General features: G+C 35.1%; 4 protein-coding genes across 5 annotated transcripts in view; 2 read left to right on the forward strand and 2 right to left on the reverse strand.

The window, feature by feature from the left end:
- LOC105169454 (probable sphingolipid transporter spinster homolog 2) overlaps positions 1-3,003 on the forward strand; it is a 5,883-nt gene extending 2,880 nt beyond the window's left edge. Inside the window, exons 8-16 of the mRNA XM_020696056.1 lie at positions 11-32; positions 576-630; positions 784-860; positions 1,107-1,183; positions 1,318-1,431; positions 1,921-2,040; positions 2,256-2,384; positions 2,485-2,563; positions 2,672-3,003. Of these exons, the coding sequence (XP_020551715.1) occupies positions 11-32; positions 576-630; positions 784-860; positions 1,107-1,183; positions 1,318-1,431; positions 1,921-2,040; positions 2,256-2,384; positions 2,485-2,563; positions 2,672-2,778 (780 nt within the window). The 3' untranslated portion in view covers positions 2,779-3,003. The remainder of the gene's footprint in view (positions 1-10; positions 33-575; positions 631-783; positions 861-1,106; positions 1,184-1,317; positions 1,432-1,920; positions 2,041-2,255; positions 2,385-2,484; positions 2,564-2,671) is intronic.
- On the reverse strand, positions 3,529-7,851 carry LOC105169326 (soluble inorganic pyrophosphatase 6, chloroplastic-like). The gene is made up of 6 exons (XM_011089706.2): positions 7,513-7,851; positions 6,716-6,876; positions 6,141-6,241; positions 5,821-6,002; positions 4,867-4,965; positions 3,529-4,385 (listed from the first exon to the last, which is right to left on the reverse strand). Exons 1-6 carry the CDS (start codon positions 7,756-7,758, stop codon positions 4,293-4,295), a joined length of 882 nt encoding a protein of 293 aa, XP_011088008.1. The 5' UTR covers positions 7,759-7,851; the 3' UTR covers positions 3,529-4,292.
- LOC105169327 (probable protein S-acyltransferase 23) lies at positions 9,792-18,025 on the forward strand. The gene is made up of 13 exons (XM_011089707.2): positions 9,792-10,222; positions 10,324-10,464; positions 10,981-11,093; positions 12,075-12,154; positions 12,396-12,559; positions 13,308-13,446; positions 13,518-13,617; positions 13,947-13,998; positions 14,090-14,167; positions 14,298-14,396; positions 15,475-15,553; positions 16,060-16,208; positions 17,649-18,025. Exons 1-13 carry the CDS (start codon positions 9,980-9,982, stop codon positions 17,835-17,837), a joined length of 1,626 nt encoding a protein of 541 aa, XP_011088009.1. The 5' UTR covers positions 9,792-9,979; the 3' UTR covers positions 17,838-18,025.
- LOC105169328 (L-galactose dehydrogenase) lies at positions 18,593-21,559 on the reverse strand. 2 transcript variants are annotated; one of them, XM_011089709.2, is made up of 5 exons: positions 21,239-21,559; positions 20,683-20,911; positions 19,763-20,062; positions 19,354-19,482; positions 18,593-19,049 (listed from the first exon to the last, which is right to left on the reverse strand). In XM_011089709.2, exons 1-5 carry the CDS (start codon positions 21,415-21,417, stop codon positions 18,918-18,920), a joined length of 969 nt encoding a protein of 322 aa, XP_011088011.1. In that variant the 5' UTR covers positions 21,418-21,559; the 3' UTR covers positions 18,593-18,917. The 2 variants fall into 2 exon arrangements, with proteins under 2 accessions (XP_011088011.1, XP_011088012.1); XM_011089710.2 differs by having other exon boundaries at positions 21,056-21,381.

A 24,448-nucleotide genomic window follows, 5' to 3' on the forward strand; every position in this document is an offset into this window, starting at 1 on the left:
GCATTGACAGGACAATGGGTCAGAAGATCAAGGTGCTGTATACTAAACACACTTTACCAATCTTTCTATCAAGTAATGATTTGAAAATAGGTCCAACAGTTTGGAGTCGTGAACTCTTTCCTGGTTAAATTTTAATGTCTTGTGCATGCATCAATTTCCTGATGTTGGTTCTTCAGATTATTTTCAAATGAACCTTTTGAGAGGGCAGTGGTGTCACACAAGTAAATTCAATTAGAAGTATTGGATGAAATCTTTGTATATATTGGCATATTAATACATACATCTACTGATGAATGCCAGAGTGAAATTCTTTATGCCTGGACATGTGCCTTTTAAGAATATCAATTCTGGTTCTTTTCTTTTTGTATTTTCCATTTCAAAGTGTACAAGTCTGCAATAAATTAGTTGGCATTAGTTGGTTTTCATTTGCGTGGACACATTATATTCATGTCATTGCTTCTTAGGTATTTCACACTTCTATTTTTTTTCTTCTTATTTGTCTTAAAAGACTATATATAGCTTTCATGACTTGATCTATCTTTTAATGAATGAATGTTATATTCCAATTATTAAAGGTGCCCAACCTTCCGGAAGGGTAGAGGTTGCAGATGAAAGCTCAAAACCTTTGGGGTGAGGAACTTTTTTCAGCTTAATTTATTCTGACTAGTATACAAAGTTTGGTTTTCGGCTAGATAAAGTATCTTTCTGAATAACATGTGTCCCCAGTTTTACTTTAGATTTTAAAAAGATTTTTCATAGAAAACATTTTTACATATGTTTCAGGTTGACAGCTTTGACAGTATTTGGGAAAGATATGAAAGTTCTTTTGCTTGAGAAGGTTTACGTGGTCAATGTTCTTGGTAAATCTTCCTTCTGCCACAGCAATAAAATTATACAATTTTTTGTTCTTTTTCTTATTAATACTGCCTGTAGGGCTGATACCATATTCTCTACATATGTTTTTCGAGTTCTTTGGTGAAAGATGGCATAAATAAATGATTACCAACCTACTGATCAGCAACTTTTATCAGCAGAAAAACAAACTAACATTTGTCCAGGACTACTATTCATCCTTGTAATATTTCCTTCTTCAATGACCGTGGCAGGTTACATTGCATATAATTTTGTCATAGGTGCCTACTCCTATTGGGGACCTAAGGCAGGGTATAATATATACCACATGGTGAGCTCTTCAGCCCCTTAGAATGGCACTGTGGAGAATTGCTATGCGTCATTTTTCTAATGATTTAATTATTAAAATTCTTTCATGTAATAAATTTCATTTACCTTATTAACATCGACATTTCTTGTGGCCAGAGCAATGCTGACTATATGTTTGGAGGAGTTACCGCAGTCTGTGGCATATTGGGCTCACTAGCAGGTGGTTTGGTTCTCGATCGTATGACTTCCACGATACCCAATGCTTTCAAGGTGAGACTGCATTCTGCACTTTTGCACATTGTTTCATGAGAATCTCAATTTAAATTTCTTCGAGTTTGCTTGCATCATTGCGTCATTGAATCTCACATTAGTTAGTGGAGTCCTCTAATAGGTAGTCTCCCTTTACCCCATTTTCTGAGTCATCAATAGAACATAGGAGAGGAGGAAGTTTGTACATTAGTAAATCTTAGATGATATTCTGTGACACATCAGATCAAAAACTGTGAAAGGGGACTTTACATGTATGATTGGCTGCAAACACTTAATCAAAGGCTGTAAGATCTTCATTCTGAAGAGACATTGTGCAATTTATAAACAAGATTACGAGACTGAAAAAGCTATGCCATAAAGATCCATTAGGAAAAAATTCTCTTTCCCATCCTAAGAATGATTCCAGAAACAGGGTGCTATTTATATTCCAATAGATACCTCTATAGTTGGCTTTCAGCAGCCGATTATTCTCACTATTCTTGAATGCAGCTTCTATCATTCGCAACATTTGTTGGAGGAGTATTTTGCTTTGCTGCCTTTTGCTTCAAAAGCCTATATGCTTTTCTAGCTTTTTTCGCTATAGGAGAGCTGCTGGTATTTGCTACTCAGGTACTTTTTCCCTCCCAATTATCTTGTTGATGTTTTTCATTACATTACTTTTTTACTGTTGTGGATGAGTCCTGTGAGAAACGACTATTTGAAGCTTCAATACTTTGAAAGATTTGTGTAGAGTAGGAAGTAGGAACTATCCTTACCTTCTTCGCGCTCTACCATATATTTCTAAATTCAACTGCACATTAAGATATCATATGTGATTCTTGCAGGCCCCTGTAAACTTTGTCTGTCTGCATTGTGTCAATCCCAGTCTCCGGCCATTATCTATGGCAATATCCACCGTATCGATCCACATATTCGGTGACGTGCCGTCCTCTCCCCTTGTTGGGCTTCTCCAGGTTCATCTTCTTAGCTCCATGTCCTAGAGCAGAGTATGCACTGAGGCCGAGGGATGAAATTTCGGATGATAATGCTCCCAACAAATGTTACTTTTTGCAGGATCACATCAATAATTGGAGGGTCACTGCTCTCATTCTAACGTCTATTCTATTTGTTTCTGCCGGATTATGGTTTATAGGTAAAATCAAACGTCCCTAAGAACATTCTTGGCATTAGCCAAATAACTGTCAACCGTTCAAGATTTTTTTTTTTATGTTTTTTCTGATATCTCATGTGTATTCCCCAGGAGTTTTCCTTAATAGTGTGGATAGGTACAATGAAGACAACGAGCATCCAACTACTGGAGTCGACAAGTCAAATTCGACTCCATTGCTTGCAGAGAAGACTGCGTAGTTTCCTCACCAGCCATAGAGAAAACCTTCAATGACTGATGAGACGAGTCCAATTTTTGCGGGGTTTTACACGCATTTAATGTACATTCTTGATTTCGATTTTCTTTAGAGGGTGTAAATATGCTTTGTTCTTTCTTCAGAACTGTCAAAATTCATCGGAATTGTTTGGCGTTCTAAGAGAGAATTGATCCTCAGTTAGATATATTTTTGTTGTCCCTCGCTTTCATTCGACCGCCAATTCATTCCATGTTAGGCAGCACAAATGTTAAGGTCTTCCATCAATTTATGTCCCCAAAAGTGGTTTTGGAGTTTGAGTTGGTGGGTGGGCGTGCGCTGTCTCTCCACCTCCCCCCCCCCCCCCCCCCCCCCTGTCAGGGTGGATAAGAACAAACCAATTGTAGGGTCCCACATAAAATTTTACGACAGTAAAGATGCGACAACCTTACTATTTTTAACCTTCTAATATATTAATGTGACTAAGAGAGCAATGTAAGAAAAACCAATAATTGTCATCCTTGGAACCAGTAGCGTACCAGCGATAGTAGTATTATAATTATAAAAACTGTTTGAATGAGAATCCATAGAAGTGCAATCCGCAACAGTCAGGTCGTTGGAATCCGCTGCATCATTCAATTCAAAAACCACAAGCAAAAAGAAACAGCGCCCGCAGTTTGTTCCTACCCAAAATCCACCACCTCCTCCTACCCAATTCATATATCACCACAAAAAGCAACTCTGAACTCCCCTTCCCCCACAAACACAAACACACACAAATCTCAATCTAATCAAACTCTGTTGAAAAGACGCCATGGCACCTACAGCAGCCATGCTCTTACTAGCCCGCCATACCAAACCCGTTTCACAGGTCTCTCAATCTCACTCATCAAAATCCGACCAAGTTTTCCTGCTCGGGTCCTCATTACCTAAATGGTTTCCACATAGTTATTCCATGTTCCGACAAGGGCCCAAGGAGGAGGAGTCCATTAACCATCTCCGTTCTTCGCAGGCTTCGGATGAAGGGACGGGGAATCAAGAAAGTTGTTGAATTTTGGTTATGGCTGTTAAAATGTGTATATTCTATGCTAGTGTTTTTCTTTTCCCTGGATATTTGTCTGTTTTTTCTCATCCACACTGCTGTTGAAGGATAAGATCATGTATTTCCAGCTCTGTAACTATGTCAAAAGTTGTTTATTTCTAGAAGTTATGTTGCCGTTTGTGACTTCAGGTTGATTGAGATGGGGGATAATAGATGTAGTTTCATAAGCTGGGGATGCATGAAACACAAGCAACTCAAGAGATGGTGGAAAACGAAATCTCTTTATTCAAAAAACCTTTTCCAGGAAGAGTATATCTCACAATAGAAGCAGATGCATGGCTCAAAAGATAGATCTTAACTGAAAAAATTTAAGTTTTAATCTAGACAAATAAATACGAGGAGCAGCCAGCAAGAGACCTTCAGTGTCTTACTGGTTGTTCGCAGAAGACTGGCAGTTCATATTTTATGGCTTTTTGGATTTATACAAGCGAGAGCTCACCGCCAGGAATAGATCTTTTCACAAGTTTAGCCCACGATTCGTTGGTTTCAGTGATAACCTTAAGAGCATAATCCTGTAATCACGGAACAAGATTGATGAGGGGCCAGAGCAACTCTCAGAGGTTACACTTGGATGAAGCGAGGACGAGTTAAAGAAATAAGTAGACAAATTTTCACGAGTTCCATTGCAAATCTTGGCTTTTAAACAAAACTGTGATTTCTACTCCCATCTATTTTTACCAACTCGTTTAGTTTTCGCCAGAGGATTTTAACCAAAAGAAATGCTATCTGGAAATGTGGAATATCAACTATATTCATCTTAGAGATTATAACAGACACTAGAACTTTTCCAGCATAAATTACTGATTGCAAATGGCAGATTCTGACAGTGTGACCTCTGGATTATTTCTTAACAGTTAAGACGTTTCAAATTATTACCATTCATTGCCCATGAAATTTCAAAGACCAGAAATTGAAGTAGGGCCTCGGGCAGCTCTCAAGAGTTTCAAGATAATAACGGAAAGGAAATACAAGATTTCAGGTTGTAAATAATACCTTATTTGCTGGCTTGTTGCCAAGACCGAACTTGTTAGCTGGTTTTCCATCAGGAATCTTGTAGTCTCTAAACCAGTCCCTGATTGCAGTAAGGGTTCCCTATAAAGAGTTATGCAACAAGTTCATGATACTTTTCAGAATTACAGAGTACACCAGAGCTTAGATACACAGATAAAACAACTCAAAAAGAGAGTTTGTCACTCTCTTTCGTAAAACCCTGAAGATAAGAATGGAAAACTATAGAGTCCAGAAATTAACTTTTAGCATTTTTCCTTTTCTAACATTTCCAGTAGATAAAATTCACATTGACAGATCCAAACTTCACTCACGGTTTTTAAGGTTTGATTTGTTGCCAATTACAGCCCAGTGGCCAATCACATAAGAAATTCCATGAGGAGATATATCAATCTGCTAAAGAATACTAGATGCAACCCGAAAGAAAATGATTGCGACATATTGGCCTATGGAAAATGCATAATGCAGGCTAGGAAAGGCTCTTTTCTGGATCGAAAGCCTTCTAGTTTTCAGAATAAGTTCATAATTTTCAAGGTAAAATCTTTCTTCAGCAAATACGTGACTGATTACCAACAAGGACCAACAGGTAGCATGTTTGCTTTCTGTTCTAGTATACTAAACCCTCCTTGGAACCCTACGCAAACCATTCTCGTGTGAATGTAGAATTACTCAAAGCAGTTTTACAAGTTAAATCAAAAGCTATTTTGCTAGAGAGTGACAAGTTAAGCGGACAAATTTCCGGCTCAAACAACCACTGGGGAAAACCATCAAATAAAGACAACATAGGCAAACTTCTATTCATTTTTAAATCAAACAGAGCAGCTCCATATCAAATTGAACAGAGAGATAATGAAGTAGACTTGTAATGCCAACTGTTGCATGATTATTTAGTGAATTGGAATTAAATGCATCCACAAGTATTCATTGGGCATTACATACCGGAAAATGCTTTTCAACATCATCGACATCATTAACAAGAGAAGCTCTTGGATCATCCAGTGAAATTGCAACTATTTTCCAGTCAAGTTCCCCCTCGTCAATCATTGCCAAAGCAGCCAAGGGTTTCACTTTCAACACTTGCCCAATTTTACCTCTGCTTTCCCCAATCTCAACAACATCAACTATTTAGGAAAAGTGCCAACAATTGAAAATAAGTTTGCTTGCTTGCTTGCTTTATTTCCAGATATTGTCTGCTAAGGACTGAACCAAGTTTACTTCAGAACACAAGATAGTTAATGTTGGAAAGGATAAAGTCGTACCTGGATCATTGTCTCCAAATGCGCCCTCGACTTCAGCATTTGCAAGTGAAGGGTCTTCCCATGTTTGTGGAAGCAATCCATAGTTCCAGTTAATGTTGTATCTACAAAAGAGTAAAATATCTCAGAACAGATAAAGCAAACTTAAATATCTGAAATAGAAGACATAAGAGGACTCAAAAGAAGAACGCATGTTTATTGTGGGGCTCTGATCTCGTTAAAACTGTAAGTCAGATCCATGATATACATAAGAGAGCAATTCCTATAAAGCATCTAAATTGATTCAAAGCCTTCTTCTTTCCTTCTTTCTCTTACTTTGGGCTGGAAGCTATATACCACTTGACGAGCACCTGCAAGCCCAAATCTAGAATGGCACAGCTAATCCACTATGCATAATACAATATGCACTGTCGTTAAACCAGCAGTGAAATCAGAATTTATGTAGCAATGAAAAAGCAACAAATTGGCCGAAGTGATCAATAAGTGATGCATTTAAAAAGTAGAAACTAAATAAAGTTGTGCTATCAGAAAACAAAGGACACTATCTAGGACCAAAAAATGAAACAGAACAAACTTACGGATAGTATCGAAGTTTCCCCTTCTTGGTGTCTTGCTTAATGGGAGTAAAATGCTCGTCTGTAGCAACCTCCATCTTTGCACTTGATTCTTTTGGAATCTCAACGATGAAATTGAATACACCATCTCCCAAATGCAGTGGTACATCATGCCAAGGGGAAATCTGCAAGCCAATAATTACAGTGCTCGGTATTAGCTACTGAATAGGCATCCAGATTTTAGGAAGAACATGATGCTCAATTGTTCACGCTACTGTTATCTGTACATTGAGAAAGAACAAAAACAATATTTTTCCCAATTTTCCTACCCTTTGGTAAGACTGTGATTGGATAAGTCTCATTGCCTCAGATTTTCAGTTACCCAACTTATCTGATACAATAAATAGATTCCTTTTATAATCAAATTCTCACTGTACTAGTAACAAAATGATTCTTTGTTTTTATTCTTCAAATTCTCACTCTCTTCCCATACAAGTTCGCCATTATACTCCAAAGCATTTAATAACAGCTAACCACAAAATCATTTTAAATCAGCTGTGCTGTAAAAACATTAATACTGTTAAAAAGGTATTGAAACGGAAATATCAGTGATCTGACGAAGGCTGCATTATCCACAAACATCAATCAACGAGCTCCCGCGCACCATTCACCCAAAATACTTGAGATTCCACAATTCATCCTCTAATTAACAACCACGAATTCATCCTTTTAACCAAACAAATCAACAGCATCACAAAAACCACATAACTACTAAAAAAAAAAAAACAAGAAAAATCACACAAATCCTTCTATTACCATACCTTCTTCCCGGAATTATCAAGAAAGAAAACACGGTAGTCGAGGGTTTCAGGCTGGCCCTCTTCCCTAGTCTGAACCTGGGGATTATAGATAGCAGTGCAAGTAAAGAGACGCCTCCTCTGCGCCAACACTGTGTTATTTCTGAAGAAAATGCTTAGGCTTTGCGGTTTTCCCCTCAACGGACTCCTGGGTAGTACAGTGCCGGAGAAGGCGCTGCTCGCCGACGCCATCACTCTCGTGGCCGCCATCTTTGTTATGCTGATGATAGAAGAAGAGCTTTGTGGACTGTGCTCTGAATATAAACCACAGACTCCAAATACTGTCCGATGATTGGCTGATGGCTTTTGTATTCTCTCTTGTAGTTTTTTATTTATGATGGTTTTTTATGGTAGAATATAATAAATATTGTTTTTTTTTAATTCTATTTAATTTGTTGGTTTGTTGGATCTTTGTATCATTGTATGTATGATGGCCACAATGAGAGACGGATTCAGTGAGTGTAGGTTTTGTGGTAATAATCTTCAATTTCATTTTTAGAATCATTAGTAATAATTTTAGAAATTATATATTTTTCCAAATATGGCCCCCTTTCCATTAATTTAATGGTTTAGGTATTGCTATCCACTCATATTATTAATATGATTTTAAATTAAATTTATTTATTAGAAAAAGTTAGATGTTCATAAATTATATAAAATATTAATTTTTTTAAAATAAAATTTCAAACTGTTTAGATAAAACAAGATGATTATACATATAAAATATAAATAATAAAATGGTTAAATAGAGAGTGGTCACGGGACGTTGAGTGGGCTTCAAGGAAATTGAGAGGAAAATATATCATTAACTTATCGTGCACTCCTTACTGCTTGCATTTACCATATTTGGACGGGACGAAATTTGAGACGCTTTGAACATACGGAGCGACCACCGAGCATCATAGCCACCATCATTGTGGAAGATATTAGACAGAGGATTATCAGTGTTAATTTATCTCCTTCTGTTAGTTCATATGCGTTATATAAATTATGGCGTATCCCTTGACCCGTCGAGCGAGAAACCACCAGCTGAGCACTGTCGAACTGTACGATCTTGTTTTATTAATGAAACTTACATTTATCAAAAAAAAAAAAAATAGTTAAATACAGTTACCATCCCTAAAGTATTCACCCTACTTCAATTACCCCATAAAAGTATTAAAACCTTCAACCCCCTCCCCCCGCCCCCGAAACTTTAACTCCTAAGTTTTAAACATCCATTTTACCCTTGCAAAAATAGATATGTGAAAAAAAATAAATAAAGAGATTTTTAAAATATCAAAATCATCCTTTATCAAAGTTTTATCTAATTTTAATATCACTTATTTGTCGAATTCTTTTTATTTTTATAATTCTAAAATGCTTGGGGCCATTTTATTTTAGTCTCACTTGTTTATCAAACTAAATTAAAATAAATTTATACATACACATAATCACCACATTTATATAGTTATCATATATATATATATATATAAATATGTATTAATTGTTTGTTTTTGTTATTAGTTCATCTGCCATTTTAGCTAGTTTTATTAATTGTATATTTTTATAAGTATATATATATATATGTATTAATTTATTTTTAATTTGATTTGACTAATAAATAAAATTAAAAAAATATGAGCTCCAAGCATTTTAGAATTACGATAATAAAAAGAGTTTGATGAATAAGTAAAACTAAAATTTGACAAAAGAATGATTTGTCATTTTAGAAAATTCTTTAATTTTTTATAGAAATCAATTTTTGTAAGGGTAAAATGGACTTTTCAAACTTAAAAATAAAACGTCAGAGTTTGTTTTTTTTTTAAATTTTAATACTTTATGGGATAATTGATGTGGGATGGATAATTCATGGGTGGTAATAAAATTTATCCCATAATAATAATTTAAATGAATATTTTTACTTTTTTTTTCTATTATTTTTTATTTTTTCTTTAACATTTTTAAGTTTCCCAATTGAAATATATTTTCTAAAGTAAATAATACTTTTTATAAAAATTATTTAACTGTACATACTTATTTAAATGTGCCACACACACTATTATTATTTGAGATAAATTTTTTGGTGTCCAAGATAATTCCATAAAAACAGTGCATGCATGAGACCACATATATAATATTTTTAATTTTGAGGGAGTAAAAATATTAACTTCGTAAAGTAGGGGACAGAAATACAATTTTGTAGAAAAGAAATATCCAAAATGACAAAAAATGCCACGAAGAATTACCTGTTTACTAGTCCAACCTCCACCTTCCCCAGGACAGTTCGCTAGCTTGCAAGTTCCTACTTAGTACGCAATCAAATTCTAACATTGTAACCAAACCCTAAACCCCACAAAACAAAGGATTCGATAGATTCAACAAGTTTTTTCATTCACTTTATGTAAAGGAGAATTTCAGAGAAAACAAAAGTTCATCTATTCGATCTCGAATGGCTTCATCAGAAATCGAAATCGTTTCAGATTCCAATGAACATAAGCCCTCCAATGGCAACCCTAACGAAGTTCATATCGTCGATGTTTTCTCCGCCGCCGCGTATGGAGACTTTGACAAGCTCCGGAAGTTCGTGGAACACGACGGTGTTTCTCTGTCCCAACCCGATGGCAACGGCTACTACCCCCTCCAGTGGGCCGCCCTCAACAACTTCGCCGACATTGTTCAGTATATTATCGAAGTAAGTTGGTAATATAGTTTATGGTTCCGTGATTAGCTCGTAGATGATAAGTTCTGGTCTCGTCCAATTGGAGATTTATCCTTTATTATTCGTCTTGGAAGCATGGTGGAGAAGTGAATGCGAAGGATAATGCGGGGCAGACGGCATTGCATTGGGCTGCAGTTCGAGGATCAATTGCGGCTGCGGATGTGTTGCTGCAGAATGGGGCACGTGTGGAGGCTGCGGATGTTAACGGTTACAGGGTAATTGTCGGCACCTTTGTGATTTTTTTTTTTGGCTCATGCTGGAGAATTGATGTTTATTTGTTGATTGTTCTGAATCTGCTTCTAGTGTTGATGTTATGTTTGAAGAAGACTAAGGATTACGCCACCAAAGATTGCTTGTGTTGTTGATTTTTAGGACAGCTTGGAAATTATTTAATCTTGTCAATAATTAGAGATATTCTATTGGCTGTTACTCTGTAAATGATATGAGAGTGGAAAGGAGTTGTTATTTTATAACTTGTTTGCATCTAGAAAAGTGCCACTTCTGGCATCTACAGTCTGGCTCTGTCTTTTTCTCTGCCCCCCTCTCTCATAGAATTGTGATACTAATTGGTGATAGTTTTGGGAGCTTATTGGCTGTATGCTGAACTACTGATTGCCGTCCCAGAATTCTGTCGCTGAGCAGAGGGTGTTATTTCACGAGCTATTGATATTAATTTGACTCTTTTGCTATATATTAAATTGAGTAAAATCTAATAAGTACTTTGGTGGCAGCCGGTTCATGTTGCTGCTCAATATGGACAAACAGGGTTCCTGAATTACATTGTAGCTAAGTATCATGCTGATTTTGACGTACCAGATAATGATGGAAGGAGCCCTCTGCATTGGTATGTAATAGTCCAGTACTGGCACAGATGTATAATTCCTTTACTTGACAATTCTGATTCTGCTTGCACTGATATTGACCTGGCAACTTTGGCTTTAATAGTCTAAACAGAGACTTGTAACTACATATGCTTAAATTTTATGTGCTGGGACAAGTATAATGTGTGTAAATTATTGTTGTAATATTTTTTGTTAGAGTTTCCAACATGCAGGTTGTCTCTGTTTCATATAAAGTTTGCCCTCATAGCATCTATTTCATGATATATATGCTTATATGATAAATTTATTTGTAAGTAAACCACACTTGTGAAAGTAGATTCAATTACACTATCTACTCATATTCTGCACAAGTATATAAAGAATGCCTCATCTGCAAGGCTTAGTGCTCAAAACATCAAAATTTAAATTTTAGATTGATAATTGTTATGCCAGAACTTAATTCTTTTCACCATGACGTTAATTTGAAAGGACTAAGGAGCAAGAATGAAGGAATAAATATCTGATTATCTGGTTAACTGTGCATTACTTCTGTTTTCCTTCTCTGCACCCTCGCCCTTTTCGAGCCTGGTTTAGTCTGTTCTTTGAAGCCATTTATGTTTTCTTGGACCATGAGTTCGAGCATTCAAGCAGCTTCTTTGTAACATTTTGGTCCACTGATTACAATAATGAAAAGCTGGTGAAGATTCCATCTAATTGTGGCTTCTATACAACATCGTTCTAGTGTATCTCTGTCTGAATGTGTCCAACTATCCTTTCTTGAGTATTTATTCCTTGTTGCTTCCAGGAGCGCTGTTTTCAGTCTGAAAGACTGCTAGTTTGCTTTATCTCTTTGTTCTTTGATCAGATTATTTGTAACGGAATTTGCAGATATATAACTGACTGCGGTTTCTAGGACAATGTATTAGTGTTTTTTTATATGCACTCAGTGAGCTATGCATTTTTGAGTAATAGCCATGCCTTGGTCCTCCATTGCTTCTGAACAGGGCTGCATACAAGGGATTTGCTGATACTATTAGATTACTTTTGTTTAGAGATGCTTCCCAAGGAAGACAGGATAAAGAAGGTATCTTTCTGTGTGATGTAGTGTTTTTGATTTTCTGAGCTATATATAACTTAGGGGCAAATAGATATTGATGTGAAAGTGAATACTTTGTATTATTGTTTTTTCCCCCTTGGGCTGAGATGAATTTTTTACTAGGATTCTTGTACAAAGGGTAAAAGGTTAAATCACTGGGTCTTCAGTGACCTGAATTCTGGCCCAATCTGGTTACATTGTATTTGATGCTTATTATCCTTTTGGCTAGGTTGTACACCTTTGCATTGGGCTGCCTTGAGAGGAAATGTGGAGGCATGTAGTGTGCTTGCACATGCAGGGTCTAAGGAGGAACTGATGGTAAAAGATAAAGCAGGAAAAACCCCTGTTGAGCTTGCATCTGATAAAGGTCATCGGAATATCGCCCTTTTCCTTGTATGTCAGTTTACGGGTAATTAGTCTCAAAATAATTTCATGGTGCACTATGACTGGGCCCAAATACAGTATTCATGCTTTCAGCTTTTGTGATGTTCTAAGGTCTTCAGTATTGTAATAACCTATTGTCATGGATTATATATATATATGTCTGATATTGTGGTGCTGATGGTATATTGTTATAACATTTTTTGAGGGAAGATTCATTTACTTGTAGAGGTAGCAAATCCAGAAGTAGGTGTTTGGTTTGCTTGCTATTGTTCTAATTATGATGAGACGTGCTGTATATGGGAATGGGCTTCAAAAACTAATAGCTGCTGTTGCCAAGTATGTGGGTTTGCTATTTTCCATGATGTTATTGGTTCCACTGATTCTATAGACTTAGACAAGTATATAGGTGTCTGCCACTGGGTATTGGCTCAACTGATCTTTGACATGCGGTTGAAGCTCTCAATAGCCAAGCAATAAGAAGTATGGGTATTTAGCATAAGTGGAGAATTTTAGGGTTGCTGCTGCACTTCTATTTGATCAAAATGATAATGCACTAATATTAATTTTGGATGTGTGGATATTTGCAGTAAAACTGTATTTTATCAGTCCCAATAAAATTCCATTCAGATGAACAACTTCTGCGATCATTTTGTTTGTTGCACCTCTAGCTATCTGCAACATTCTTCTTCTGATATGTCTTGTAAGTATTTTTTATGATACCATCAGGCATGACACTGAGTAATCTGATTGGATGCAGTCAAATGCATTGCGTGCGCAGAGCAAGCATTGGAATGACAGAATTTGCTCTGGACATGGCGGGAAAGTTGGTTATGCCCCCGTTCTTTTCTCTTTAATAGTTATTAATGTGATCCTCTTCATATGCTCTGTCCTCTTTGGTAAGTCCTGGTGCATTGTTGTTTTAGTGGGTTATTTGTATATAGCTGACTGTTGTTCATTCTTGTGCTAGCTCCAAATCTAACAAAGGTTACTGCAATTATTGGGCTTTGGGGATGGACTGGCATTTCACTAGCGATTGGCTCTTTATTCATGTTTGCCCGCTGCAGTAGGTACACTTTTACTATTGTATATTAATAATATGTTATAGGAAGTTAGTCATGTACACTACAACTTGTCTTACTTGTAAACCTACGAATATCCTAAAGATTATCGAAAATTAATATTCATGCATGTGTTTGGGCAAACATTTTGAAGCAGAAAAGAATATTTTGTTTCATAGAGTATCGATATCCTTAACATTTAAATAAATGCTGAAATGTCAGGTCAACCAAAGGAAAATTGATTTTCCCTAACGTTTGTTCAAAACAGAGCCTTATTCTTTCCTATTGAAAAAGATTTTAACTGGCTGTTGCTGATGTTGGTCTCTCGTTTTCTGCAGTAAAGATCCAGGTTATATAAAAACAAGGACAGATAACCATTCTGATACTGAGGTACTGATTTCCTTTATAACGGTTACTTGCAGCCTGATTTTAGAGGTTGGATTGCCCAACTCATACTGACTAACTGATTTATCTCATGTAGGATTCTTTATTGAACATTGATTTGAATAGTAATTCTATTTGGAATGGAAACTGGTCTCAGCTTTGTCCTACCTGCAAGGTTCCCCAATTATTTTATGCCTTTTAAGTATTATGAATGAGAACAGAAGATCACTTGTGAATGATTTTTGGTGCATTATTGCTTCAATGTTCTAATACTTTCGCTAATCTATCTTTTCATTGCTTTCTAGATAATAAGACCAGTTCGATCTAAGCACTGTGCTATATGTAAACGCTGCGTGGAGCAGTTTGACCACCACTGCCCCTGGATCTCGAATTGTGTGGGAAAGGTACAGAAGTTTTTAATGCTTGCTTTATGGAATTTTTTACTTATTCACATGCAATGATGTGTGGATAATTCCATGTGGAACCGCCTCTTGCTTCTACTTATATGCCAAGTCAACGTGCCTGATGTAGTTGAAAGTTAAGTATTTTTGTAGTTTCCATTATCTGCATGAAAATATGCTGCCTTGGACTAGTTTCTATCATATGCATGGAAGTATGCCTTGGACTTGAATTAGACTGGTTTTTGAAATTTCAACTAGAATCCTATCTGCTGCCTTTTTATATCTTTACCTATTTAAGTTAATTATTATCTGCTCCGTGCGTATGGCCTATGTGTCTTAGATGAGTGCTATCCATTGAATCACTGGATGCATGTTCTCTTGCAAAATATTGGTGTACTTCCCAAAGTATTACATGAATATCACTTTGCATTAAATAAACACTTTGTAGATTTCTATGACACCTCCTTTGTGGCGGAACGCTTGAAAAGATGTCTTTGAGACCAAAAAAGTGCCATTGTCCAGCAATGTCTGAAAGTTTAGTCCGTGAAGCCTATTCTCGTGCTAAGAATGATTATGAGGACTGTTGGGGTCCCGAGAAGATTAAGTTAACACCTTTATGTCAGTTCTTGCACTAGTGCAAGCACTACCTTAAGTTACAGACACCAAAAGACCTGATCTTGTGTGAAATGTGATAATCATTCTTTCATCTTACTCCAAGTCAGTTTGATAAACTTAGAATTCACGACTCAGAGTTTTAGAGTTGTTTTTGTTTTGCAAATTCATTAAGACGAATAAATGTAATTTGCATTTTCATTTCCAAAGTATAGTTGGCTGTAATTTGATCAATTTTGACTCTCTGTCCCTTGTCCCTCTCACACCCAGCCCCACACACATACAAATCATCAGTTTCCAGATACTAGCTATAGACTAAAACCAATATTTCTTGTAACTGTGTTATAGGTGTGTAAATTTCCCTAGTGTGTAGCTAGTTGCTTGTTTCTATTGATCAAAGTTTGACTAGTTTTCTTCCATTTGGCCTAAATTATCATTCTTGATAACATTCTTAATTCTGAAATTGCAGAGAAATAAGCGAGATTTTGTTGTTTTTCTCTTCATGGGGACTCTAACAGCATCAATTGGTGGCTTGGTCGCTCTCCAGAGTATGTCCGAGCAGATTGCTATTAACTCTTAGTTTACCAGCTAGAGTTTAACATTATTTTGGCCCTGAAAATTCAATATGTCAAAATTCAGTCTCAGAGTTCCAGTGTCACCAATAACTGCCAGTAGATGGTGCTTTTCTCTTAATTTGGTTCCTTCTATTAAATTTTCTAAATCATCAAAAAGCTCACGAGTGGCAAATTCGCCCATGCCATGGATTTTACATGAAATACAAACGCCGTATTTAATTCCTTCCGAATTTTGATTGCTTTTGCCTAAACTTTCATTGTTTCTGTAGTTTTACATTAATACTCTTGTCACACGTCTTGACTAATCATTAGTTTTATGAGTTTTAACAAAGTGGAGCACATCAGACTCTAAAATTTGTAGGTACAAACTTAGAAACTACAGTAAGACTTTCCTGAAAAATTAAAAGAAATTAGTGTGGCTACTCAAGAAGTGGAACACAGACTTTTTGAATTAACTTAGAGCTTATGTTATGTAACAGGAATTTGGACATCTGTACCAGCCTTGTCAACTGGAGAAACGTGGACTCATTATGTGATTTTTAACTATCCTGGCATCATTGCGTTCCTAGTTATGGATGCGGCTATTTTAATTGCTGCGGCAACTTTATTGTCTGTACAAGCAACCCAGGTGAGGAACTTGTCTTCTCATTTTGTTATTTTATTCCATTTTGTTTTTAATGAATGGCAATCCTTTCTAATATAAGAAATGCTGCTTCTATACAAATCATCTGCTTAAAATTCGAGGTCACATTTTGCCCAAGTCCTACATTTGAGTTTCTAGAACACAGTATCAATGTGCTTTTATTTCGGTAGCACGGTCCTGACCATCCTCCTGTGGTCTCTTGTTAAGTTTTGTGGCTTCTCCGATATTCTGTTTAATATAATCAGGTAGGTTCAGTTATGCATTCTGCTTATAGGAGCATCTCTGGTTTCGGTAGATTATATGTCTATGATTTCAATAATCTCTGTTCTCCATTCATACTCAAAATTGGCTTGGCAAGTATTCAAGACTATTCTCTCTCTAATTATGATTTGTTTTCTTGATACCGTCTTTTTGAATTTGTTATAACTGTAATTATATATGCATTGATGCGAGCATGAGCTAATGCATGCTGTTGATGAGCTATACTTTGTTATACATTTTGTTCCTGGAGATGATCAAGTTCATTACTTTACATAAGGAGAAATGCCGTATCAATAAAAATACAAGATGTAACATATTAATCATACAGCATAGAAGCCCTCTGAAGGCAAGCCTTAAAGTAAATACAAGAAAGCTTCAGTTTAAAAGCACACAGCCTTGAACTAAACTTACTCAAGGCGAATTGTATAACGCCTGGGGTCTCCCTGCGAGATATACAATTTCTGCAACTGATAACATACTCTGTGAAGAACAGTTACATCCATGTAAGAGTTCCTGTACATCTCTGCCATTCCTTCCATGTGAGATATGTCTCAGCAACCTTAAGCCTCTGAGTCTTCATCATGATTCTCACTACTTTGCCAAACTTCTCAGACACTTATTGGACTATGAAATATATTCTTAACATTCCTAAAGTCCTCAATAGAAAAATTGAATTTCTCAATGTGCCCTTAAATAGTTGTAAAGAATTTGACCATTAAAGAAAAGTTAAGGAAAATTAAGTAGCCTATTAAAAATTGATAATCATCATAATAAATCAATGATAAATGAGCGACAATCATATAAAATGTAATGGTCAAATACTTCATTATCAACCTCATAAGGTCACAATTAGATCATAGTATTGAGTTATAAACCTCAAATAAACATCAAACTAAACAGGAACATTAAGTTGAAATAAAATGTTGGAAATAATTTATACTTGATGAAAATTTTGAAGCTTATTTATAGTACTCCTGCCAACTTATACCAGAAGGCGTCCTGGCATAAAAAGTCTTAATTATTCTGCTTGTCTGTTTAAGATATAATTCATGTCTATATGTTTTGCTTGTGCCTGTCATTGTTTATGAAACCAGGAGAACATGTTTTTCTGTCTGACGCTGGATGATGGATACGCATGGGTAACAATGGTATTTCTTCATGCAGATTGCTCGGAACATCACCACAAATGAAGTAGCAAATGCAATACGTTATGGTTACCTCCGCGGCCCAGATGGCCGGTTCCGAAACCCATATAATCATGGTTGTTGGAAGAATTGCTCCGATTTCCTAGTACATGGTTACACAAATGATGATGAAATAGCCTGGCCGCCTCTGCAGCAGGTTGCAAGGTAGTATATATGTACCCGAGATGATACAGAAGCCCTTGATTTTGGGGATCTTGTGACATAATAGGCACGATATCATATGCTAATGTAACTGATTTTCCGAAAGGTAGCTATACCTCATGTATAATAGAAGAACACTTCCATGTCTGTGATTGGTTCTCATGTGAATATACATTTGCTTTTCTGCACTGTCTATCCGATTCCTGACATGATGGTGCCTTTTCATTTCAAGATAAGAAAAGATTAAATATTCCTGTTCTTGCCCATGTGCTGCTAGTCCAAAGAACTTGAAATTTTGCAAGCCGGGTCTATGATGGTTAGAGTGACAGATCGCCAGGTTTGTTGTTGAATCGTATTATTGTTGAATCGTATTATTGTTGCTATAGTCACCATGCCGCATAATATACAAAGTCAAATGCATTCAGTACGTAGATGTGTGTACGATGGAGATGCGCAGAGGTCGCTGATAAAGTACATTCAGAAAGTAGAGCGGTTAACTTCAGATATAGGAGTGTAGTTATCCAAGTCTAGTAAATCTTAGTTGAGGCAAAAATATTGGTTACGTCAGCTATAAGACAATAAAGGATCATACAGGATAAATGATTCAAAAAGCAATAGTCTTCAAGTGCAAGATATACAATAATCTAGTATGGTCCTTTTGCATAAATGGTTACTTCGTAAGTTGGTTTAGATGAATGACATTGTGGAGAACGCTTGCTGCAATACTATGAAGTTTCAGAACGTTGTTTTGCACAGACCACATGAATGAACAGAGTTTATATTTTATTTAACAAACCGTCCCTCAAAGAGAAGGCCCTATTACAAGATAGATACAACTATATTCAATTTTTTCTTTTTCTGTTCTTTTTCTTTGGATACAAATCCAAGGGTATCTTGATCATATAATTGCCCCTTTTTCACCTTGATGAATGAGTTTAAAGAACAACGGGCTTGTGTGGAGGCTACAACCCACTGAGAGAAACAAAACACGAAAACAAAACGAAGGGGCATGGCAGTGCTACATGTTTTGGCAATCCACGAAGGAGAAATATAGATGTTCCAGTAGTTTAAAAGGTCGATAGCATTATCAACTCTGTTGAATACCACTGGGCCATGTCTGATTCTTCACAGGTTTCAGAATGCTCTCTACCTCTGTTAGAGTTTTCTCGTCCTTCCCAACTGTCGCTAGCTCCTGTGCAGCTGCTATGTTTTCATCAACCTAAATTGAGCAATTTTAAATTAGGGTTTGTAGTTGCAAATTTGATTATGTATTACCATATAACTCAAAATGTCGGAATTTGATTATGTATTACCATATAACTCAAAATGTTGGAATATGTTTCATCAAATCACATCTAAATGAATACCTTGTGCTTTTCCAGTCATATTCATGAATGCTCCCATGTTTAATATGCTTAATGATGAACGGAGAGATAGAAAACATGTACAAACCAGACTATGCAATAAGTAGTTAATTGAATAAAGTGACATTTGGAGGTTGGTGGAAATATAGAAACACTAACCTGTTTGACAGAGTTCATCCCAACCAAGACAGTAGAAATTTCTTTGTTTGATAAGCTGTACTGCATGGCTAACTTTGATATGTTTTTTCCTTTCTCTTTGCAGTAAGAAGCAGCAGCTTTGCATGCAGCCTAAGAGGAAAACATTAGGAAGCTTAAGTCCCTGAAGTATAAGGAACATCAAATAGATTGGAGTTGGAAACAATATTAAAAAGAAGCTTGCTTAATACAACATTCAAGAAGTTTTCCAAGGAAATCATGGTTACACAAAGATTCAACTGTACTTTCTCTTCTTGTAGATCATAGGATAGGACAATTGTAGACTACCATTATTCTGAAAGCATTATCTGCAAAACAATTAGTAAAATGGAAAGCCAAGGACAATACATAGGCTTAAAGAATCAGCAGTCACCTTGAGTTCAGGGGGAGCAGGATGCCACTCAGGGGGGCCACTTTCTGTAAGAAGACCCATCGCCAGTGGAGAAGCACTGATTATACCAACGCCCTTGCTCTTCAAGTAAGGCAGTAAATCCTCCAAGGTATTATCATTGATACCGTAGTGACAATATGACAGGATTACGTCAACTGTTCCTGGTGGCACTCTATCTAGAACATAAGAGAAAATTCCCAATGGAAGTCCTGTTATGCCAATGAATTTGACCTTTCCTGCTTCCTTTAATTTAACAAGTGCAGGGATTGTCTCAGTCACAATCTGTAAGAGAAAACCAAGCCAAAGTTTTAAATCAATACACCGGCAAGGCGTGTTTAAATATGAATGAGATCAGAGGGTGTGTTACTAAATTTTCTTCCTTTTCGTTATTTTGATAATTATGATAAAGGGCAACTAGGATATTTAAGGGCATGGCATCATACTGCACAAATATATAGCCTGTTTGAAATTTTTGTCATTATCCATGATACAGACAAAACCAGATGAAATCATAGCCGTCAAACAACAAGGATTATATCTATGCTCAAATTTGAACATGAGATATGACTGCTAAATTGAGTAGATGTAAAAGGTTTTCCTTCCAGTAGGCATTTTAGACTTTTGTGTACGAGTTCTTGTTTGTACTCTTTAATAATTTTCACATAAGATAATTTTTGTGAAGTTATCAGACAAGAACCATGATTTACATAAAGGAGAAGAGTACGCAGCCTTTCAATAATTTGATAAATCAAAATAATGAATTTTATAAAGCTGGACAACGGCGGCTGCCATCTCAAAACAGTACAGACAGCAAGTCCAAGTTTGATAGCTCTGCATGATCTAGTATTTCAGCTCAAGAGGTGCTCAGTTTCCCAACAATAGAGATGAACTGAAATTAGAACCTGGTCAAGGGAGCCGAACTCTATATCATGACAATGCAGGATATCCACATAATCAAGCTGCAATCTTTCCAGACTCTCATCAATGCTCCTTGTCACTCTTTCAGCACTAAAATCAAAACCCTCTTTATACCTTCCACACTTAGTCGAAACAATGTATTCATTTCTGGGCACTTCCAAAGCTTTCAGTGCTTTCCCCAGCATCTTCTCTGATAATGTCCCACCATAGTACCTTGAAAAACCAAAACTTTGCACTTCAATCACCCACTCATATAGATTGCTTAAACATCCCCATGAGTGACTTCCTCAAACACGAGAATTTCAAAAATCGAAAATCATAAGAAAAGAATTCAACAGTACAAATTGATGAACTTACATCACAGTCAATGAGTCCCCGCCCCCAAGAAAGATAGAAAACCGAACGAGAACCACTTAAATTATCAAACCAATTCGCTTTTGAAATGAGATTCAAAACGGGAAACATACCGAAGGTTAAGGTACAACACTACGTCCAAGCATAGAAAGAAAGAAAATTGCACTGGGTAGAAGAATGAGTTACGGGGATGTGTCGAAGAAGTTGACTCCGAGGCTGAAAGCTCGGCGGACGGTGGCGATGGCGTCGGATTCAGAGATGATTCCGAAAACATTGCCGAGAGGAGAGGCGCCAAAGCCCACGCAACTGAGCTTCAGGCCCGTGTTACCCAACGGCCGGAGCTCTAGGAGAGTCGGGGCCGCCATTGATGTGGAGCAAGGAGAGAGTGAAGATTCACTGAATTCCTCAAGGATAACTGTTATCTGGAATATGATTTCCGGGGAAACTTTTCTGTAACTGTCAACAGTAAAAAAAACACAGCAAGGATTTGGATGTGTTTGGTAAAGGAGAAAAAAACCCCCCCCCCCCCCCCCCAATTTAACACCATGTTTGGATGTTGTTTCTAAATCTGGGAAAAAGAGGCCCAAAAATTAAAAAACAAAAAAAGAGTAAAAAAGGTAAAAAGATAAAAGAAAAACAAAGGTACTATTTTTTTTTTATATAAATTCTTATATATAAATAATTAATCCTTCAATAACCTATGTTATAAAATTCCCCCCATGGACTTCTTTCTTAAGTGATTTTGAGCTTTTATTAAAAAAAATATTACTTGAAAATTAATACTTAAAAATATATCACAAATTATATAATATAAAAATATTTAGAAGCTTAGTATCTGCAACTATATTTTATACACTAAATTATTTATGTTAAAAAATATACATACATATGTATGAATTGACATGTAACAAAAAAATTTATTTTATTTAAAATTGTATATTTTATATTTAATGACATGAATAAATATTCAAAATATATCGTATCCTTGCTCAAAAAAATTGTTAAATATTATAAATTAATTATATCAATAATTCTTTGTATATTTTACAATACATATATAAAGCTCAATCTTTTTTGTAAAATAGTATTTACAATATTATATTTAAAAAAATTATACACATAAGTATATAGATATATACAACATGAAACATAAAATCTATAATTTTTTAAGAAAATTATATTAAAATATGAGGAGGATAAGCTTATAGATTTATAAACTTTTCTTTACTAATTATAAACATTATCTATTTTGAAAAAATTTGATTAGATAAAATTGTTATAATTATTTTAGAGGAGCATATACTAAATGATAAGAATAGAGGGGAGTTTTGTTATATTTTATACTTTAAGGGATGGATATGCAATTATAGTTATATTTCAGGGAGAAAATTATATTTATCTCATACTTATATATTTGGTTTGGTGTAATTATTCTAAAGTTTTTGTGGTTTGAAAAATTACGTCTAGTACCCCAAATGTTAATTTGCTTTTATTTCACAAATAAGTCCATATGTTCGTAATTCACCGAATTTACCAATATTTAACAAAAAAATATTGGATAAAAAGTCGTATTTACCCTCGATTAACTTATTATTCATTTATTACCTTTATATATCTTCATACGTTATAAGGACAATTTAGTTTGAAAAAATATATTTGATCTACAATAAGTTAGTAATAAGTCGATTCATATCAATTTTCATCCATTTTTGCTTTGTTAATAATAATAAATTCAGTGAGTTTTGACGGATGAAGAGACTTATTTATTAGACGATACGTATAATTACATCAAATCTCAAAAAATGGGATAACTATATTTAATTTTGCTTGGCCCGTGATAATACAGACGGGCCTGTTGTTGATAGTGATCATTAATGCATGATCGGACTCTCCACCCAACTTGATGGTATTACCTTAACAGACGCCCACCCAACTTGAGATTAACTTTTTTTTTTTTTAAAAGTAAATTATAACGGGCTTATCTAAAATTTGTTATAATTATAATTATTTATTAATTTATAAAAATATATTAATTAGGTAGCTTTAATTAATCAGGTGAAGATTGAGAGTTAAGGTTTAAGCTGATTAGAAGCCAGCTAGAAGCAGAGATTAAGAGCTTAATTATTGGGTAATTAAGTTGGGGTACAGCTACAAAAAATTAATACCTAGCTGCACCATTATAATTATATATATAGAAGTTTCTTGATAATTTCTTCCTATGTCCTAACCAAAAGTTGTTCCTTTCCAGACATTTTTAGACCTTAATCCACCCCACCGACAGCTTTAACGACTTTTATGGTAAAAAAGAAATTAAAATTGATCAGCTTAATTAATATAAAGTTGTAAATTCTATAGCCTATACCCATAATAAGTGATTTTTAATTAATTATGTAGTAAAATATGCATAATCAAGAACTAATGAGAAATCAATTTTTCAACATTCTTAATAATATGATATTGATCAATTATTAATTTAATTACAATTATTGTAGACAAACAAACCCTATAAATAGATGGTATTTAATTTTTAAAATATATGGGTTGTTATTGAATTATCATGACTGTTTCGAGGCTGCATTTAGATGGACGAATTTGAATTCGGGGGATGATTTGAAGTAAGGATTTCAAATCACTGGATTAATTATAATATAATATATCTTATATTATTCCTATATCATGTAAGGTATTTATTTATTGTGTATGAGTCGATAATTATATTTACTTAATTGGAGTATTATTGAATTAAACATTCAATTCTCTATAAGTATTCAATATTTTAATAATACAAATTTTGAAAAAAAAATATAAATATTGAATATGAGATATACTAATTGAAATAGAATTTATTTCTTTAGGTATAATTATTATTAACAAAAGACAAGTGCAAATATTAAGCAAAATAGTACCTATTTAAAATATAAGGACAAAACAGTCTTTAATCAATTAATCTTATTTTAAAAGTATTTTTTCCCAAACGTTACCCCATTTATCTTTAATCTGCTTTTTACCTTTTTTTTTACAAATACTACCCACTTTTGATTCTACTACAACTTTCAACTTTTTCTAAAAGAAATATTTCTCCAGAAGCAGAAGTTTTCGCAAATAATCATTTACCATGTGAGAATTAACACACAGATCAAGATGTATATTTAGTCGCACCAAATATCTTGACGAGAATTCGAATCTATAACATGATGAGTGTGACAATGTTGGACGCTACCTCCTTAATTCGACAAAGATTAATTGGTGGTCTAAATGACTTTATTATCCTCCCAAAATTTTAAATTATACATAAATGGTACATTCATAAAGATATATACTTCGTATGCCCTACTTGAGTTTAGTGCCTACAATTATGAGCTAATGTATTGTTTAATCATTTAATTAACATATCCA

Source organism: Sesamum indicum, linkage group LG8 (assembly GCF_000512975.1).
Source record: "Sesamum indicum cultivar Zhongzhi No. 13 linkage group LG8, S_indicum_v1.0, whole genome shotgun sequence".
Taxonomy (NCBI): domain Eukaryota; kingdom Viridiplantae; phylum Streptophyta; class Magnoliopsida; order Lamiales; family Pedaliaceae; genus Sesamum; species Sesamum indicum.